Raw genomic sequence first — 21873 nt, forward strand, 5'->3', positions numbered from 1 at the left:
ATATCCACTAAGTAAATAAACAAGACCAGCAAATTCTGGTTTAAAACGCCGACTTGGCCGAACACCAAACCCCAGCTGGAGGTCTCACTGTGTCGGCGGCTTGCTGATGAAATAGTCAAAGTTCCCTACTTCTGGGGGATTTCCCAGCGACTCTGACCCGCAGACTAAGTATCCCGATGTGAAGAACGTTAACGGCGTTGTCTCGTCCGCAACGATTTGGCCCACAAACAGAAAATAACGAGCATCCCTTCTCCCGGGCCGTCTGCGTGGAAGTGCATGTTAGCATGCATCTGTGAGTGCATGCATTCTGGAAACAGGCCGAACTAATCATCCCAGCTCCCGACTCAGAGGAACGGCCTCTAATCCACTTCCTTTACAGACAAAAGAAGCAGGAAAGTTACGCAAGGGCCTGCGATTGATCGGCGGCACTAACGTGGAACGACCTCTGACATCTGGCTTCTAAAACGCTGGACGGCTTCTCTTCAAATCCCCCCCCCTCCCAAACACACAAACACCAACATGCACAAACTAAAAAGCAAATCACAAGACATAGTGCGGATGCAGCCATGCCTAAATCCATTTTAAGTGCACTAATATGCATGTGCACGCCCACAAACTGTAATCCAAATGGACATGAAAGCAGGGGGCTGGGGGGGTCATATCATTAGGACGGCGTTACACAATACTGTCAAGGTAACTGCAAAAACAAACACTTATTATGCATGTTATCATAGCACTCCAGTTCAAACCGCAGAACACGAGCATGGCGGGGACCGAGGAGCGCCGTCTGTGGACAATCAACGAGCACGCAAACAACTTCCACAAGCCCTCTCGGCTGAGGAACGCGGGCTTTGTTGGCGAGAAGCAATTAGAGGTCCGAGTCCAGCCACTTCAGCTGGGGAGGGGGGGCAGCAGGGGTCAAGAGTGTTTAGAGAACACTGTTAATATACGTTTAATGGCGGCAGGTTAAGGCCCAAACAAAGCCGCCACTCTTGGGGGGAAAACTTCGAGAGCCCCTGAAATCCCAGAGAGGAGCCTCCAGGCGACGACATACAGTCTAAAAAAAGTTTCATTATGGAGAACTTCATGGAACTGACTTTCTAGAGAAACGCGGGTTCAAAATAAACCACTTCACCCACTTCAAGGAACGCCTCTTCACCCACTTGCTCTTCAGACTGCATTCATTTAAGGAAATGCATTAATTTGCTTTGAGGTGAGGAAGATCGATGCCACTCAAATACGGTGCGGTAGAAGTGGAGGCTGGCGGTTTCCACGGCGACTATTGTGTGCATAATGAAGTGTTTGGACTCCAGGTTAACACACCCTCCATCTCCCTGCTGACACACACACACTTATTACATGAAATATGATCAAAACTATCAGAATACAGAGAACAAAAGATTATGCTGCATATTCACCACGTACAATCTGCTGTGTGGGTGAGGGGGGTTTGATTTAAAGGTTTGCAAATGGGCTTGATTGTGGTGTAAAAACATCATCGCTCAGGTTTTTTTTTGCCGACACGCACACGGAGGGCCACCGTGTAAGCGGAGAGCCTTTTCTTTTTTTTTTTTGCGTGCCAAAAGCCTAGCGCAGCATTAACGGTCTGATTTATACCACAGACAAAACTTGTTTTCCAAGATCTGCTCTTCACACAAATATGCCGCGGAGCGCAGCTGGAAGCCATCACCGCCGGCCGCAAGGAATCAAACGTGGTGGGATTAGCCATCCCCAAATGTATTTTCTAAACGCAAATCCCAGAGTAAACAGAGCGGGAGGAATGAGACGATGACAAGGAGGCCTGGAAACAAACTGTTAGGAGGCTTTGAACGTTTGATGTTGATACAGAGATGAGAGTCAGCGATGGAGATCAGGAGGGGCGGAGGGGGGGTACGAGGTGTAGTCGGCGGCGTTTGAAGTGGTTTTTCCCCGACACGGCCCAAAGAAGGAAGCGGAGGCAGAGAAGAGCAAACAACGGCAAAGTGTGAGAAATCCTGGGAACGGCACTGAATGGACATCAACACCAGCCTCCCGCCAAGGATTGTGTTTTCATTAACATGGGATTTCCAACATACAAGTTCTGATTCCAGCACAGCAAAAAAAAAGGAAACCTCCCAGAGTAAAGCCGGCCTGAGAGATAGCGTAACCCAGCTGATGGCTATCTCCTGGTGTTATTGCGTTGGGGGTTCAGCAGGTGGACGGAGCCGATAGCGACAGTAGATACAAACCTGGAATGTTCTAATGCATGTATGTTGATCTTCCATATGCAAGAGGATATTAACAATTTCTTAAACGCTGCAATATCCTGTGTCGCTAAGCGTTAACATCTGACCCGTACCAATGTGTGAGGATTGGAGAAATCTAACTCCGCTAAACGATCAGGTTTTATTCAGGTCATCAAAAACCCGACAGGCCGTTTAACATATCAGCTACACAAAAGTGGTTCTGTCATATTTTCCAGGAATACAACCTCACTTCATGCAGAACAAGGCGCTACATTCACTGCACACGCCAGCGTCTTAGGAATATGATGCACTGCATTATGCACTGTTCTGTGTCACATTGTTTTTATGCACCTTTTTGTTTTAACAAGGTGCATCTGATGTCTGATCTGTATGAAGTCTAATCAAACGGTGACGCATGCAACTCAAACTGGTGGTGAGCGTGATTTAAAGCAGGACTATGAATCTTATGAATGATGAAATAACATATTCTTCCACTTCCACAAAGGAAAAGTTTAATTCTTTGGCAATAAAACACACAGTTTGTTAATTCTGGCCTGGTATGACCAGCGGTTTATGATCGTTAACGCTCGCCAATATTGATGATGATGCTGCAAAACTGAGATCAAATTAACCAAATAGTTTTCATTGATTTAAAAAAACAAACAAGAAACAGAAAAATATGAATCTTTGAAAAAAGAAAAAAAAAGTATATTGGATTAGATTTAGACTCCAACTTTAAATAGGCATATTACTTATTATCATTAAGAAAAACTTAAAAACTAAAATTTACGAGCCGTTTTTCCAAAAATGATGTAGGAGAAAATCTAATGCAACCACTTCCACGCCTCGTCTACTCGCTGCCAACACGGCTAATGTTACTTTAGCTGAATGCTAAGTAATATCCCATTACTGTCACTTGTAGAAAAAACACGTTTAAATTACAGTCTGGGGTTTAAAAGCTGGTGATGTACGTTTCGTGTTCCGACGAGAGATTTACAACTCAAACTAATTAGCTCCACTCACCCAAAACATAAATCTCTCTTTATTAAATAAATAAAATACGTTCCGAACCCAAAAAGACAAAACCATATAAACCCACAGCAGGTTGCACACATGCCATGTCTGAGGGAAGCGCTCTCATTGGTCCACAAATACAAACACACACTTCCTTTCCTGTTTGTGCCCCCTTCCACCCCCCTCTTCTTCATTTACTTGCTCAACCAATAAATAACAAACTCAGACGTGGGCGAACAGAGGAACGTCTCCCAGGAACCCAGTTACTGGAGATAAACAGCACGTGAAAAGGCAAAGAGACTATACCTTCTATCTGAGCTGCTTTTAAAAGGGAGGCAACAGTTAAATATAAGCGGTGGCAGTTTGAGCTGACTCTTGAGTAAATGCTGCTGATGGCAACGTCGACTGTCAAACCCTTTGGACTTCTTCTTCAAAAAAAAAACAGCGAGAGGGAATTACGCTGCGTTTTCCGAGCACGGCGCTCCCAGCCTCGACTCGGGTCGGTCTCACGGCGGTGGTTTTCACCCGCCGTCGCTATGACGATCAGCTGGGAATCCCACCTACGCCGATGCTAGAAAAACAAAAAGCACCTGGGATTCAAGTCGAGCTGAAAACGTGTTGTTGAAATGAGGCGTCATAGAGATTAAATGTGTGTAAGCAAAGCAAAAGGAGGGGAAGGAATAAGAAAAAGCCGACACACAACAATCATCACCAAAGAAAGCAAGAGAGAAACGCAAGGCAAAGTAAAAGAGGGGAGAATCTGTTACGTGGCTCTTACTCCGTACTCCATCCATGTGTTGTCTATTACCTCCCTGCTTCTTTGTTTCTGCCCTACTTCCAGCACATACCCGCCGTGCCAACAACACGCCAGCCAAATTAATAGGAAATACACACACACACACACACACACACACACACACACACGGAGGAGTGAGCGCCAGCATCCTCGCTCCAAACTGGCCTGAGTACAAGACACTGTTGCTTATCCAGTCAGAGCTTCCACCAGAGGCTATGTTCCAATCAAATCAGAAAGCGGGGCTTAGCAGGTAGGCCCGTCTTTGTCTGCTGGAGCTGCACGGATGAAACACGATGACAACCTTCTCACTGCCTCCTCTTAGCTGCTTTAATCCAGCGTCGGCTCGCTCGCTGTAATCCACTCACTTGGATGACATAATTACATTAAAACAAAAGTTACTAATCAGACGAGGAGATTATTATCACATTACAAACAAAGAGAAATCCTGGATTTGAGTGCCGAGTGTTCCCGAGCCGGCTCCACGCAAAGCTGCATATTAAAAGAGAAAAAGCAGGCAAGTGCATTTTTGGCAAAAACATAAAATAAAAAAGAAATCTGTTGCGGTTTAACCCACAAAAACATATAAGAATACGTAAGCCTCAAAAAGTCTGCCTGACATGGCTTTGTAGGCAAACGGAGGTTCTCATTACAAACCACATGATATGAAACATCCCCTCAATAGGACACATATTGTCTACATGTCTCAATTACAGCCTCACACACACACACACACACACACACACACAGACACACACACACACACACACACACACACACACACACACACACACACACACACACACACACACACACACAGACACACACACACACACACACACACACACACACACACACACACACAAGTATGCTTGTGAACTTATTAATGAACTCACATCGATGCAGGTGAAGATGCACGGACAACAAATATTCTCATATTTGTGCAAATATAGTCAGATCTTCACACACACACAGTCGAAGCTCAAGTCTTTTACCACTAAACAGAACCTGCTGTGTGTGTGTGTGTGTGTGTGTGTGTGTGTGTGTGTGTGTGTGTGTGTGTGTGTGTGCGTGCAGCATAGCTCTCTCTCGGGTTACACACACACAGGAAGGCTCAGAGCAATAACAAAGGCCTTTCAAAGGAACCCTCAGCAGGTTAAGATAAAATGTTTTCGCTCAAACTGATAAAAAGCATCTGCAGCTTAAATGAACAGGCGCTGGTATCAGTGGCATGGTATGCACCGCAGATCGGCCGGCACTGATTAAAACAGACACCGGGCTGTCTCTCTTTCTCACACACACACACACACACACTCAGCCGACAGCAAGTGTGTGTTTCTGTCCAGTCTGGTAATGACAGAAGCACCTGTGAGCTTTGGTTTCAGCTCTGAATCCGCAGCCCGCCAAATAACGACCACAGTGAGAGACAGAAAACGGATAGTGTGTTATCGAGGAGCGCCGCTCTCATTCTGCATGGAAAAAAAAGAGTCTCCTCCACCGCAAATCACCTGGGTTTTAGTGCAGGAACTCTGTCTTATGAGCTTTTAAGCACACAGGTTGACCAAGGCCACATTCTTATTGACAGTAACGGCCTGCAGGGAGAAGACTCAAGGTAGGAATGTGTGTGTGTGTGTGTGTGAGGTCATAGATGCATGGTCATGCCATCGTCTGTGCTGTACCTGTACGACTGTAGCACCAGCATTTTGTTGAACAAAGCACCAGCGTAGAGCAACGTGCAAAAAGAAAAACCTTCATGCAAGTAAAAGATTTCACTTTTCCTGACCGTGGCCACCAGTTGTGATAATATTCCACCCACCAAAGTGACTGACGAGTACCAGGATCATGAAACACGAGCGGTCAGACGGTCAGGAAGGATATGAGCACAGCGTAAAGCCAAAACTGTGCAGGAAAACTAAGAAGGAGTTCCCACAGAACGCTATGATGGATTGAAATAAAAATCCCCTCCCGAATGGTGGAGGAAATCACTTGTTTTTGTGAAATATAATATTAGGCTTATTAAGCTTTAGGGAACTGTGCAGACCACATATTTAATCAACTGTTGAAATCATCATCTAACTATATTAGAATGAGATGCATCAGGATTCTGCAGCTTATGATGCTAGAACGTCAGTGTTCTCACCTGGAAGCCCTGGATGCGAGCCAGGTAGTCCAGCTGCTGTGCAGGCTGCACCGAGACGCCGCAAGGCAGGGCCGAGTTCTTCCCCTTCATGGGCAGGGAGGCGTCGGCCGTGGGCGCCTGGCCGTTGAGCAGCAGCTCCCTGGCCATGGTGGCGGTGGGGCTGGGCGAGGGGCCGGAGCCGCCGTAGTACGGGGGGTGTCCCGGGGGCAGCGGCGCCGAGCAGGGCCCCATGTCTTTGGATGTCATGTAGTTGACGGAGCCGCCGTTGTTGTTGTTGTTGTTGCCGCCGGGGCCCGGAGCGCTGCTGCCTTGCTTCCTGCTGGCCTCCATCTCCTGGTAGACGTCGGGGCTGAGGTGGAGCAGACCCTTCTGGGCTGGAGGGACCAAGGGAGAGGGGGATTAATGGAGATGATGGGGACACAATAAAAAAGGATGAGAAGAGCCGAAGGAGTATCGATGAGGTCATCGAGGTTTACGGTGGAGGAGCAGGAAGGGACAGAAAGGTGGGAGGTTAGGGGACGGAGAAGAGAGAAAAATGGTTAGTATGGCTCTCATTAACAGTCACTCACTACCAGACAATGCCAGAATGTGTGTGTGTGTGTGTGTGTGTGTGTGTGTGTGTGAGAGAGAGGGTGTGCTGGCTCTCAAACTGGCATTCCATCACCGAACGTAGATGACAGTTTCATGTGGTTTGGCAATTCCCAGCACTATCAAAGGGTCTGCTGGGAAACACACACACACACACACTTCTTTATCACCCTCAAACACACAGACACAAGCGGATCATCTCCCAATATCAACACAGCGGGCTATGACTTCATTGATGGGAAACAGCGCTGTCAGCTAACCGCCATCTTTCTTCACTTATGCCTCACTTAACGCCTCTTCAGAAACTTGGACCCGGCAGAACTCGGAAGCTGGTTTCGGTCTCGGATCAAGGTTCTTGGGGGAGAATACTTCGGTGGCTCGAAGGAAAACGTCCGGAGTGATTTTTGTTTTGGGTCCGAGAGGCCAAAGGAACTCGGACTCAGCTTTCTTTTCTTTTTCTTCTTCAACAGGACGCGGCCCGGCCAGAACCGCGGAACGGCGATCCAAGACGGCGTTCCGATCCAGACCGCTTGGATCCCTCTCACTCGTTTATGTTGGCTTCCCCTGTTTGCGCTCTGACATCACTGTCCTGAAATGGCCGTGACAGGTGGAACGAGGAAACACCAACGCTTGGGATGAACGCGTGTGGAAGGAATACGAGATGTGGAAAAAAAGAAAAGGATAAAAAGAGAAGGATGAGATGGAAGAGGAGGTGGAGATGTGAAAACCATGCAGAGCCTCCGAAGCCCAGCCAAGGTCACTAGAGACAGGAAGACCAGCTGTGTGTGTGTGTGTGTGTGTGTGTGTGTGTGTGTGTGTGTGTGTGTGTGTGTGTGTGTGTGTGTGTGTGTGCAGGCCAACAGCTGGGAGAAAGCACTGGAGCGAGCGCATGACTGACAGGCCACTTCCTGTTTGAGTTAACATTACCATCACACATACACGCACACATACAGAAGAAAAGAGGGCTTTTTCTTTTGGACACTTATAGTTTAGTCTTGTCTAAAGGGTTCCGAGACCCTGCAAGCCCGTATTTCCACTGAAGTTAGCGTCCCCCCCTTTCCCCCCCGGAGGAGCAGAAAAAGCTGAAGGAAACAGCAATGAAATCCAGGACTTATTACTCATACTACAACAAACCGCCCGATGCCAGCGATGACACAACTGTTAGGATTTCCACCCCCCCTCCTCCTCCCAATCATGATGACAACTTTAATTAGAATTTACGCAACTAAAACTTGCAGGCCTGCACATTCTGAATGCATCACAAAAAAAGAGAAAGGTGTCAGCCAACATGACATCAGCTGTGGACGAGGAATATTGTGTTGGAGAGGGAGGGGAGGGGGGGGGAATGTAATCCATGTGAGTGTGTGTGTGATTGTCTGCCTAAGTGTGTGTGGGCGTGCCTGAGGATGTTTGCATGTTTGCATGTGATTGAGTGCTTTGGAAGCTGGTGTCAGATGGCGAGCGAGAGAGCGTGAGAGCAAAGGAGGAGAGAGGAGAAGGAGGCACGTTCGGGTTTGATTGTGAAATTGTGTACATGAAAGTGGGAGAGAGGAAAAAGGGGGGAGAGGAGAGGCTGAGAGGTTTTTGGGGAATGAAAAGGAGTAGGGGAGTTTGTGGTGCTGGTTCCAGGCAGTTTCTGGAGGGGTCCCACCCAGACTCGGCGTCCGGTGGGCCAGGGGAGCGCTGGAGGGAAGCCAGAGCCAAGCATGAGACTGATGGAAAACAGATAGGGCCAGAGCCCACCGCTATAAATCACCACGGTGGAGCAAGACCTTCGCATAGTTCACACACACACACACACGGACGGACACACACATATGCACAGCAGGAAATGAAATGTGGCAACTCGAGTGAAAAGCCCTGCTGCAATGCCCCATGGGAATAGAAGGGAGAAAAATCACTCTCCTCTTACTGCTTTTTTCTTCTTCTTCTTGCTTTTTTTTACACTCACTTCCTGTCTCTTGAGCCACCCTGTTTGTCGTAGCACTGCATCCCACACACACACACACACACACACACACACACACACACACACACACACACACACACACACACACACACACACACACACACACACACACACACACACACACACACACACACACACACACACACACACACACACACACACACACCCACTGAGTGCTTGTGGGTGTGTGCGCCGGTTTAATGTGGAAGGTCAGATTTTTCTACTTTCTTTCCACTTTGATTTGCATAATGCAGCGATGTTCTCTGTGTTCAGCATCGCTGACCAATCAGAGTGAGGATGTTTATGTTCACTGTATGATATTTACTCGTTTCCTAATGTAAATATTTATCACAATAATACTTTTAAATACTTTCATCATATCACCCATTTGTTATGTTCATTCTATGCTTCTGCCTTTCTCAAATATGGTTTAAATTATAAACCCATGCACAACTGCATGGATTATTATTATTATTATATATATATTTTTTATTATGAACTTGCAAAAGTATAGCCCTCTAGCATTTTTCTGATTTTGTTGCATTACAACCTGGAATTCATTTTGTTTTCTTCCTGATTTTACGTCATAAATCTTCACAAAATAGTCAAATTGTTGAAGTGAAATGAAAAAAAGTGGTGTGTGTATACATAAACCCCTTAATAAGAGCTGCTTGCCTTCAGAAGTCACATGATTAGTTAAATAAACCACATGTGTGTGAAATCCATACACCAAATCAAATAGAGCCGTAGTCGCCGTGACATCACCGTCTTGGCAGTGACGACACAGTCTGACTTTAAACATTGGCAAAGACATGCAGTTGCCCAAAAAGTTGACCATTTGAGCAACTGCAGTTGTTGTCTGGTCGGCGCCGAGGTCGCTGCTCGGTGGATCCGGGTTCATGACCGAGCAGAACACCGTGAAAGAACACGAGAGAACCAAAGATAACTTTTGTTCTGGACACCAGTGTGAAGTTCACAGTGTTCCTGTAGAACGACCCGGACTTCTCCCCTGATGCTTGGACCCGTCTTGGTTTGAAGACCTTCTAATAATGGATTTCATGGTGTTTTTACCAGAGCATGTGGACGATCATGTGACACACCGGTGGACTTTATTCAACTTCATCCTGGGACTTCTGAACATAATGAGTAGCACCAGATCTTATTAAGGGGCTTCATTGCATGAAACCCAAATAAACATTTTAATTCCAGATTGTTTTGCACCAAAACATAAACCCTGTAGCTGTGTGTTTGTTGCAGTGATTTATGGGTTCTTGTGTCATTTCAAAATGACCTGCATTATTAAAACACTTTTCTTCATACCTGTTATGTCCCAGCTTGTAAAGCGGAAGAGGAGTAACATAAACCAGTTGTTGTTGGTAAATTAAAGTTACTTAATAAGCAAGGAAGATGGAGCATGAAGAAAATACAACAATAGAGGCAACTCCAACAGAAAAAGGGCCTACGAGTGCTGGTTAATAACAACGAATAAAACCAAACGACGGGTTACTAGAGAACAACGTAACTTCCCTGTCAATCTAAACCAACAGCATCACCAGCATGGCTTAAGGCTGTGAATGTGCCGAATCCTTAACCACAACCAACCGATGATGATGTCACAGCGTACCGACATGCCCCTGAGTGAAGGCAGCAAAAAACAAAAAAACAACAAGATTAATTTGAAAATCCCTGTTAAATTCTACTTTTATAGAGAAAAACAACTTAGCTCCTGTAATTTAAAGACTTGTAAAGCGAGCTAACAAACATTTTCTCCACTATTCCTACTCTCTTAAAAAACACACCTTAAAAAAAACGCACAAATAACAAACGATCGCAGTTTCTCATTCAGATGCCAGAGATAATTTGCTGCAATTCTGCAAAGTCATTGATTTATTCCCACTTCTATTCAATAAACTGCGTAGTCAATCAAAAAAAGACAAACAGACACCTCTCCCATCTCCCCCCCCCCCCCCCCCCGGAGAGCAGCTGTATCTGAATGAGCTGTAAACGGTGTTTATGCAATAAACATTATTCAGTCGTTAGCGTGGCGTGAGCGTTCTTGCGGTTTTGGGGCGACTTTAAAGAGCTAATTAGCGGATAGTTGTGCCTCACGCTGAGTGTGAGATAAACTATGAGTGGGAACGGCACGGCGACCACAGACACGCTCCGGGCCAACAATGGGAATAATCACCAAATAAGGAAGGACTTTGTTTCCCACGGGGCTCTGCTCCGGAGGTAGTGGGCAAACGCTACCATAGAAACCACAACCACCACAATAGTTTATCCAGGGGAACAAGCGTGTATCTATAAACATCATTTAGATGATATATCTTTCAGAGAATTGGACTCAATTACACATGTGAGTGCTATAAAAGTTGTGGCAGGGGGCTCGGTTCCTCATCTGGATTGTGTATATTTCTATGAAAATATTCGAGCAAACAGAATCTGCTTTGTACTTTTCAACATTAAGTGAAGCTGAAATATGATTTTCATGCTCCCCTCGGTGCGTACCCCCGTGTCAGAGCGCCGCGGCGCTGCCAGAAAAGCCTCCATCATCACCGAGGTGACGACAGCACATTCAAATCTAATAAGGCTATCTGTTTGTTTTCCACGTCTCGCACACTTCTCATTCCTTCCATAAACTCTCACTTTCATTCACGTTGCAGGCGGTAATCAATCTGGGACGAGGGAATCAAGTCAAACATTCAGATGCGTGTTGACCGGCTCAAGCAACACCATGACTGTGGGTTCCCCCCCCTTTGCAACTTATTGCACCTGCAACTCCATGTGGTGGAAACGGAAAAACAACGCCGCCGCCAGACTCCGGGAAAACAACTGAAAATAGAAGGTGAAGTCTTGAAGGCGTTTGTCATTGTTTTTATATTCAGACGAGACAAGCCAACTTAGCAGATACAGCTGAGAGATAACAGCTGTTTCCTGCAGAACGGCACCCCCCCCTCCATAAATGGAACGTCCCTGAAGGCCGTTCATGAATCTATTTGGTATTTTTCTACAGTGAAAAATGAAGGTTTCTGGTGACGAGAGGAGGCCGTCTCTCCCATGTCTTGGCTGCAGCTAAATAAACAGCTTATTGTCAGTTTATTGTGGTAAAATAAATATGATATAACAGTATTTGTCAGCTATAAACGGGGTCTTTCCGATGCACCGTGACACAGTTCACAGCCATGCTAGCAGCTCTCTGGAGGCACAGTGGTGCTACGAGCTACATGCTAACATGCTCAAAGTGCTAATGCTCACAGGTAGCCTTTTAGCATGCTAATATATGCACAAAGCAGTGTTCTTACTTTTGCAATTAATAGGTTAGAAGCTAAAGTATTGGACGATTACACAGGCCATCCTGTCACGGGAATCCTTGTTGAAACGTTTCATTAAAACCAGAAAAATATCAATCTCATGACAGAGCTCCATCCAGAATCAATAGGATTCATCCTATGGGGACCACGAATGTCTGCACAAACGTCGATAGACAGTCCAGCCAATTGTTGACATTTTAATCTCATTCCATCTCGGCTGGACTCGAACTCACAGGAACACACACTTGTAAATAATGTAATATGTTGAAGGGAGCTAACATGCCAAGAACTACAAACCTGCATCTCCGGATCAACAGCCAATCAGAAAGGATCATTCTACACAGCGTCAAGTACATCGGCTTCCTGGATAAAACACTCTGTAACGACGATTAAACGTCTTCATGGTATTGTGTCGACCGTCGGGATGAGATATATCTGGCTTCATAAATATGCTGCTATCATCTCATCACATATCCGGCCTCACCGTTTGTGTGTCTGTGTGTAGGATTATGTGTGTGTGTGTGTTAATCCTGAGTGAAAGGCCATTTTTTTTGCACAGGAAGGCAGTGAGGGGGGGAGGGGGGTTGGACGGGACTCCCTGGAGGCCCCAGTGTGCCGGTCCTGTAAGCCTCGGTGAATGAGCCTGAATTCACAGGCTCCCCACGAGGACGCACGGCCGATTAAGCTGACAGTCAGAAGCCCATTGACCAGTCACAGAGATTAAACGCCGGGCCGTCTCGCCGGCTAAAACCACCTGCAGGAACGGAGGGAGCAATGGAGGGCGGGGGGGAGGAGGAGCAGGAGTAAATGGATAGAGACATGGGGAGACGTGCAGATACTCACTGTTACTCGTTGCTTCGGTAAATGATGCCTTTTGTCCGTTCCAGCCTTTGTTGTCCATCTGTAGTGATGCAGAGAGAAGGGGGAGGCGGGGGAGGAGGGGGGAGTAAAGAGAGATGTAGATTCTTGAACAGACAGCTTCTTCAGACAGCTTCTTCACGCATGTCAGAGGAGTTCCTTCCTACTGTTTGGGCCACAAAGAGACGAGTGGATGCTTAAGTAGCTCAGTGTCTGTCTAGGCCAGTTACTTAATTAGGGGGGGGGGGGGGTCGGGTTTTGTAACGAGGGTTTTGGGGTTTTCTATTATGTGTGCAGCTTCTGCTGTGGTATGTGCACGCACACACACACACACACACACACACACACACACACACACACACACACACACACACGTGTGAAACAGAAGAAAAAGAAAAGTATCATGTGTGTGACAGCTGAGGAGATGATATAGCTGTAAATAAATCCTTTTAATAGCTCTTACACACATTACCCACAATCCCACGGTGGGAATGTGTGCAACAGAGCTCCCCAAATAACACAAAGCAGGGAGGCAAAGGAGGACAGACCTATTCTATGAAACAGGTGCTTGGCAAACCCGTTTTAATCATCCATAGATGCGGGGTTGTTTAAGGACCCGATCAGAAGGAACTAACTCTTATAGGGTGTTTTCAGGCACAGCCATGTTTCAGCCACCAGCTCCGTTCTGTCTAAATATTTTGCCTTGAGTGCAACCAGAAAGGTCTCAAACAACGTGCCAGGAGCTATCACAGAGGCTGCTCGTTTCCAGAGCCTCTGGTTTATCTGAAACCTTAGACAGCAAATCATCCTAGTTTAACGCATAAAACACACGCAGCGACGCAAACAGAGACTCAACAAACGCTGGCCGTGCAGAGGGGTTCCACGCTTTCAGAGAGGCCGATTAGAAGAAAGACAACTGGAAAACAGCAGAATGTTGAGTGTGAGGATGAAGGAGGAGAACGGGTACTTCACAGACATCCTGATAAGAGCGAGCGTCATTCTTTAGCTCCATGGTATGTCTGAATAAGATATATGCAGCTGCACATATCTGACTAATGAGCTGTCGGGGGAATGAGGAATATTTACAGAGAGCTGGTTATGTAACATCATCTCCATCTTAATCTGCTCCCTTGAGCTTTAAAAAAACCAACGAGGTGAATGAAGCTGATGGTGATCAATGGTTTGCTTGAAAACACATTGGGTTGAGGGGAGCTGAGCGGGGTTACATAACGGGTGGACCGGGTCGGCCGCACCGGGACTCCTGATGAATCCGAGCGTGGACGGAGGATCGGGGTTTCTGGAGCAACGTGAAGACGAGATAGCATGGACACGAAACGGGAAGTTCTTTATGTAATCCATCAACGAGCGTCATTATTCCTGCTGCTAGAAGGCTGGGACGCCAAGGGCAAGACTGTGTGTGTGTGTGTGGAAAAGGCCCGTTCTAAGAACAAAACGTTAAAAAACGTATTATTAATGGATTCATTCATCAGGTTGAATTTCTCTGGTGAAATAGATTTATTTGAGTGTTTCCTTTCATGTAACTTAAAAGCGTTGCCTCTGAGGCTGTAATTACAGATTTCAAATATTTATTTTAGCTCCAACAAAAGCCCTCTGGATGACGCAGCAGACTTTTACCATCGTTATATGCACTCTAATCAATGACCGGAGGAGGAGACAAGGAGTGTAAGGATGCATGCGATGCATCGATTGTCAGTCCTACGATTCAACTAAACCGATCTGCTAAAATAAATAAATAGAATGAATCGTTTTGGCTTCACCAATAATCAATATAAATGCGTTAAATCTTATGAATTGCGATTCTTAATTATGCTTAATAAGACACTTTCTCTCCTGCCAGCATGTAGCCTATTGAAAAATGTAAAAAAAAAACTGAAAAATGTTTTTGTATTCAGCATAAAATATTATGAAGGTCTACTTTTATAGAATAAATATGTTAAATTAGTAATTCTGTTGAAGACTACACATAGTCTCAATCGCGTTATTGCATGTTTATTTCATTGATATAGAATTTTGGTTAAAAGTTACTGAATTGAATCGCCAACGAGCTAATCGTTGATGGCTGTGAAGCCAAAGACTCTCCTACAGGAGACGCATATAAACGGACCGTCAACTATACGAGCGGCCCTGAGCAGGAGAATAAAGTGGCGTTGGTACCTCGGCGGGGTTCGGGGGGACGGCGGAGGCCTTGTATCCCAGCTGCAGGAGCATCGCCTCGGCCGCGTTCCGCTTGGCCACCTTCTTGTTGGGTCCCGTTCCCGTGGCAACCTCGTTGTTCACCTTCACCTGCAAACACACGATCAGAACACGAACACATATATACACATGAAATAAAGACTCGGAATGATACGGTGGTGTCGATCAAACCCTGGGTTGATAAATCTTTAAAGGAAAAACAGAATCAAATGTGCTTTTTCTCACGATTTCCCACTTCCTGTCACACTTCCATTCCCGTTCAACCCTTCCGGCTTCCCTGAACCAAAGAGATTTACATCACACCGAGAAAACGGCTCCACGAAGTGTTTGTTTTTCACTGATCCCAAAACATTAAATCTGTCTTCACAGAATGTAAGCAGAGAATATCAGACGTCGGTATGTTATGCAAACAGACAATTACACTGTACAAATAACACTGTGGGAGCCAAAGCCTGTGAACAGCCGGGGTGCTTACTCAAAGTGGGCCGACACGCTCACCGAGTGCTCGTCCCAAACGCATCATACCATGGAGGAGGGAGGCCTCAATACATACACAATTAATCAAATAAACAGTGCCTTTCCTTTTTCTGCAACCAGTGGTTGAACCAGAAGGAAACAATGTTTTTAAGAGGAGTGAGCGGACTGCACAACACACACTCACTACCCCTAATGTGTGTGTGTGTATCAAAGAGGCATGGAGAAGAGGTTTGAGGCTGCACTACTGAAGAGAAAGCTCTGTTATTCTATGAAAAGAAGAGGATTACGGACAAAGAGAGGAGAGTTTGACTGAGAGAGACGAAACAGGAAGAGGGAGACAAAGAGAGCTCGCCGTTAAAAATGTTGTGCATAAATTAAAACGGGGGGGTTGTTTTTCTCATAGTGGAACAGACTGCTTGACTGGTAAATACACACAGATTGGAGCAACAACAACAACCTGGAAGGACAAGAAACCAGCCGGCAGAGACGTCGTTCGTCCCCCGACTCCTCGTTTTTCCAACCAAATCTAAATCTTGTGCAAACATCTGTCTTCCCCTTCTTTAATCTCCTGATCCTGAAAGGTTTTGCATGTAAAACCTGATGAATGTGAGCTCTTACATCTAGTAATACTTCCACCCCCGGGGAGGACGCAGCATCTTTTTCCTCAATATTCTCTTCATTATTAAAGCCCAGTGTGTAGAAGTGATGTAGGTAACAGACAGTAAATGTTTCTATTCAAACCATGCAGATCTATTTTAATGCTAAACAAGAGGAACAAGCCAATCTTAAGCACCATTAATTAACCCACAGGTGGTGAAACTTGCAGAAACAGCTGCTGTGTTAACTTATCCAATCATGACTCGGCTTTTTTCCCAGCAACTCTGAGGTAACTGTGGTTTCTGGTGAGAATCCTCCTCCATGCAACTATTTACTGGATTAGTGATTATAAAAAAAAACTTAGTTCAAGGGTTAAAGGTCGAAGCTGCAGCAAGACCGGGACATTTCATTCCGTTAATGACTACCGCCGGCTAACCGCACAGGAATGATCCTATAACCCGGACATGAGTCGGCATCTTTGCCTCACCTCGAGGCCGTTGGGTTTTTGAACTGGTTTTGGTGAGATACCTGCAGTAAGATCTGTGGTTTTATGGGAAACTAACAAGACATTCTAAAAGGAAGTGGGGTGAAGAACACACACAAAGAAACCAAGAGAGAGCAGAGGTTATATAATGCTGCCCTCGGCCGGACAATTGGTTTATTCTGGTTCTGACTTGTTTCTTGAATATGACTTAAATATACTGTCAGTCCATCTGCTCTTTGGTTCCATCCACCACCAGTTTACACAGCATATCAGCATCTACTCAAGCATGTCCTTCATCCACCAGCTCATGAACACATCATTTAAATCCTCAGGTTTTCATCTTCTGAAAGAACAGATATGAATGGATCCTGCCGTTGTGCTACACTCGCTCAAACGTGACCTGAAGCACATTATTATTTCATTCAATACCGTGCATGAAAGCATTGTGAAGCTTCGTCTTGTGCATGTCTTAATTCCTGCAGGGGAACTGGTTTCTGGTCGGAGCACACACATGAAAATGTGAGAAAGTAAAGATGTTTACCTGCATGATGAACTCGCGGCGTCGAGGCATCCCCCTCTCAGAGAGCAGCAGGTACTCGGGCTCCTTCTCCTTCTTGGCCTGCTGGATCTGGGCCAGGCGACTGATGGGGTTCATGCCCTGGCCGTAGTCTGGTCCCGTCTGGAGAGAAAAGACGGGGACACGGGATGATGGATTCATTCAGGGGTGGACGGGTCATCTGCGGTGGGCAGACCTGCATTTTTAACCTGCAAGTCGGTCTTTTTTATTTGGTCAATCACATCTCAGAGGATCTGCAAAAACAGGTCCGGATGGGGAAATAACCCACATTTTGGGGGGATTTTTCCAAGAAAACATGTTATCACAATGGTCTGCATCTCCAGAGCTCCACTGATAGTTCAGTAGACAGCGCTGCATATGAGTGAACAGAGAGGACATCACGTTCATCTGGACGGATGCAAACGATAAGAGAAACATGTGGACTCAAACAGGATTAGATCTCACAATATAATATTTCACAAATGGAATCCCGTGTGAACTTTCACCCATTTGAAACGCAGTAACTGAAATAGTGATGAATATTTATGCCACTAATAACTAACAAACACAAAGATGCCTTGAGAGAATCACAAAATGTTCTAGTTAATGAACTCTCTGGATTGAAATCGGAGCATCTGTGCAAACAAACCCCCCCCGCCCCTCCCCGGTGTGGCCCAGCTACCTTCAGGATGGTCTTGGTACGTTTCTTGTAGTGCGTCTTGGGTTTCTCCACGATGGGGATGAAGGGCAGCTTCTTCAGGTCCTGCAGGATGGACAGGGCGGCTCTCTTCTTGGACAGCTTCTTGCTGTTGCCCTCGCCCTCGGCGGAGAACTCCCCCACGCTGACGCGGGTCAGGAAGCTTTTCATGTGGGGGGGTCCGCTCTCCTTCAACACCTGGAGAGGGGGGGGAACAGGTCTGGGGATAAGTTGGTCTGGTACCAGGTTTGTCACTATATGTTTGATGGAAAACTGATTGAGGATCAAGAAGGAATGCGAGCGTCTTCGTCATGCGTGATGCAGCCGCGCTCTGCAAGCCGCTACACCAGGTGGTCCCAGACCAACATCTGTTCTGGACCCCGACCCACCCATTTGCAATGTGTGCACATGCAGAACACACACACACACACGCTGACGTACACACACACACATATGAAGAGGAACATGTTCCTAGATGACAGTCTCAAGTGATGAGGGCTCAGTTTCCTTCCTCCAGCCTCTGGTCACCTGGGAGACCTAAAACAAACACCGGCTGGCGTTAGGTCATGCTTCTGCAATCACATCCACTTCCTGTGAAGTCCGAGTGTGAGAGTGTGTGTGTGTGTGTGTGTGTGTGTGGAGCAGGTGGGGTTTAAACTTTATTTCGTAAAGAATCTGGAGGAAGAGTAAGGTTTCACACGCTTCCGGCCGACGCGTTTGGTGAATGTGGACGACTTTTTTGGCTGACTTTCGCCCTCGCTCTCCCTCTCCCTCTAGCTGGAGCTGCTGTGTGTAAAATGCTTTTTTTCTTCTTCTCAAAAACCCCTCTCTCACCCCCCGCCTCCCTCCTTTCCTGCTCTCCTTTATTTGAGCTCAATTTGTGGTGCAGACAGCACAAATTGTAGCAATCAGTTGCAATCTAGAAACGGCTAATTTGAACCCGGCGACCGATAAAAAGAGATTAAACTGATAAGCGGAACTCGGAGCATTCCTTGAATGCTTCACACATCAACGCAGACTAATACCAGACCTCCAGGAGAACAAAGGGGAATGTGTGCACCCCCCCCCCCCCCCCCCACTATAAAACCATATGCACACAAACGTGCACCTTTTCAATTAACAATCTGAAATCTGAAGATGAAGCCCAATTAATTATCAGAAAGGTTCAGACATCAATAAAATAGGCTTAAATAAAAACATGCCCATCATATAGAAAAAACAATATTCTCCCTATTAGTGCAGAAAACAAAGCACATGAAGTAATGTTTGTTATTTGATGCTTGTGTTGTAGTTTCCTCATCCTGACGTCTTCCTACCTGCAGGACGTTCTCGTTAACAGGTCTGACCTTGGCCTGTGTTTGCTGTCAATATAGCCGTTAGCCTGTCAGCCTGTCAGCACACTGACTTTAACCATACATACAGTAAGGATGTAACCCCCCCCCCCCCCTCCCCCCCGGGATCTTCTCTGGTCTTGCTCACCGTCATGTGTCCCTGCAAAAATAATTAAAAACTGTCCAGCTTTTCCTTTAGACACATAAAAAGACTTAAAGCCTAGTTCTGCTGTAGATTACAACACTTTAGATTGATTAGGGAACACATTAACCATGAACTAGTTTCTTATTAGCATGCTAATTAGTAGCATATTGGCTGTTTTTAAGACATTATAAATCAATAATTTCCTAATCACTGCTTATTGATAGTGAGTTGTTGTAAACCACTTAATAAGAATAAACCAAGAAACTAGAAATATGTGTTCCCTAATCTAAAGTGTTACCCAACCGGTATTTGATTGGGATGATTTTGTGTTAAACTAAAGAAACCAATGACACACATTCTGTCATCTATTGTAACATCATCTACTCAAATACGTTTGTATTTAATAATAATGGTAATTTGCTTTTTAAATGGTCGATCAGGCCTCGTTGTCTGCTTCTCTGAAACACTCGTTTCAAGGATACGGCAAAGCAAAGGCCAACTGTTGCACTGATAAGACTACCTTGTGCTGTAAAATGTGGACTCTCTCTATATATATATATATATATATATATATATATATATATGTGTGTATGTGTGGTACAGTCAACACAAGAGCATGAGACAAGAGTGTGGATCCGTGCACACATGTGACACGCTCTTGGCCGGGACGGCGGCAGACGAGCTGCAGTCAGTCTCCTGGCAGACGACATGGGATCTGCACCACGCCGATGGGATTTCAGCACTCCCATTCATTTACACGCACACACCCACACACACAAACAAACACACAAACACAGCCGTCTACCACCTAATCACCAGGATCAGGTTGTAACACAGGAAAGACTCTGATTTTTCCCCTTGTTGCTCCGTCTCTTCTTTTCTCTAAAGATGGGAGGCCTTCTCATGGAGACATTAATACCCCGAGCAGTCTGGGGATCCGTGCATGCGAGACCTCAGGTACTCTGAAGAGGAGGCTATGGGAGCAGGGTGGGACAATGGCGGGGACTGGTACAGGGAAGAAAGGCTCTTTTGTGACGAGCGGTGGACGGACAAGGCCCCGAGGGAAGCTGCTCCTTGTAAGATGGGTGGTTCTTGGCCCCGGACCCTCGTCTCTGGTGTCCTCCTTGGAAAAGGGAGCCTCCGATCCAACACACAAGCTGTGATTTATAGATTGGTTTCCTCTTTGATGCTGACATCTGTTTGATATTGCCTGACGGGGGGATTAAATGAGCCAACTGGCTCTCAGGGTGGCGGCGACCCTCATCGGCGTGGAGGGGATGGGAAAGCAGACACTCGCTGGCGGTGGTGACTCACGGGGGGATCATTTCATGCACCGGGGCGAGGGTGCGATGTGAACACGCGGCTGCGATGATGAGCGATACGCTTTTTGTGTAGGATGTGACGTGGCAGGAGAGGAGGCCAAGCGTTGTCTAATGAGTTATAATGTAATGGACCCAATGGGCAAAACACTAAAAACCCAGAGAGGCATGTGTAATTCACACTTGGTCTCCAGCCACAGCGTATGCATGCAACACACTGATTGAGGATGAAAGTGAGTCTTGCTGGAGAGCCACCAGGGGTATGAGGGGGGTTGTTATGCCAGGAGAGGGAGGATAATTGCCCCGAGGCAGCCTGGCCTTCAGGCGGGTTAGTTTGACGTGGCAAAGGGAAACAGAATGTGGCGTGACTGATGTGCAGAAGAACAAAACTAATCAACTCACAGTTTGTTTCTTTTGGAGTGTAAAGAAAAAGACGGCACAGAAACACAAATCACCACTTTGGAATAAGCAAATGCTTAGTGACGGAGATGCGGACGGATGGTTGAAATGAAGACAGCGTGCAGAGAGCTTTACTGATTTACTGCACACATTAACTCCAGAGTGACAGCGAGCACAGCGGAGGCTGTTTGGGGAGGAATGTGTGTGGCTGCGGTCTGCTTCTTTAAAAAAAAAAAAGAAACGCCGCCATCAGCTTCCACTGAAAATGAAAGCAGCGTAATTGCTGACGGTGACAAAGACATGACAGATAATGGATCACATGAAGCCAGATTTAGCTGGCTAAAAAAAGTATTAATCTGAGTTCCAGGAAGGACGGCGGTGTCACGCTCCGATGAGCAGAACAATAACGGGGAGAGGGGTGACGGTGGGAAAAGGGAGCTTTCAAAATCATTTCCCCAATGTTGTGTAAACGCGTATTAGCAAGGCAAAGTCAACAGAGAGTCTCCCTCCCTCCCCTTCCTTCCATCTCCTCTGTCTCCATTTCCTCTCCACACACACCTTCCGTGTGATTGTTGGGAATGATGGTCGGAGGGGTGGAAGGTGGAGGGAGGGGGCGCGCAGAGTAAACGGAGAGCCTCCCTTGTTTTTGGCACCTTGCAGGGTGAAGCAGCAGAAGAAGAAGAAGAAGAAGAAGAGAGGCCGAGTATTGGACGAGTCAGCTGAGATAGGAAGGCCAAAGAGAACAGACGCTGCAGG

General features: G+C 46.2%; 1 protein-coding gene across 1 annotated transcript in view; it reads right to left on the minus strand.

Annotated features, from left to right (window-relative positions):
- stau2 (staufen double-stranded RNA binding protein 2) overlaps positions 1 to 21873 on the minus strand; it is a 71025-nt gene that overhangs the window by 25142 nt on the left and 24010 nt on the right. The window contains exons 8-12 of the mRNA XM_084033136.1: positions 17909 to 18121; positions 17212 to 17349; positions 15074 to 15202; positions 12884 to 12941; positions 6173 to 6546 (exon numbers count right to left, since the gene is read on the minus strand). Coding sequence (XP_083889262.1) covers positions 6173 to 6546; positions 12884 to 12941; positions 15074 to 15202; positions 17212 to 17349; positions 17909 to 18121 — 912 coding nt within the window. The remainder of the gene's footprint in view (positions 1 to 6172; positions 6547 to 12883; positions 12942 to 15073; positions 15203 to 17211; positions 17350 to 17908; positions 18122 to 21873) is intronic.

The sequence above is a fragment of the Eutrigla gurnardus genome (assembly GCF_963514095.1).
Source record: "Eutrigla gurnardus genome assembly, chromosome: 18".
Taxonomy (NCBI): Eukaryota; Metazoa; Chordata; class Actinopteri; order Perciformes; family Triglidae; genus Eutrigla; species Eutrigla gurnardus.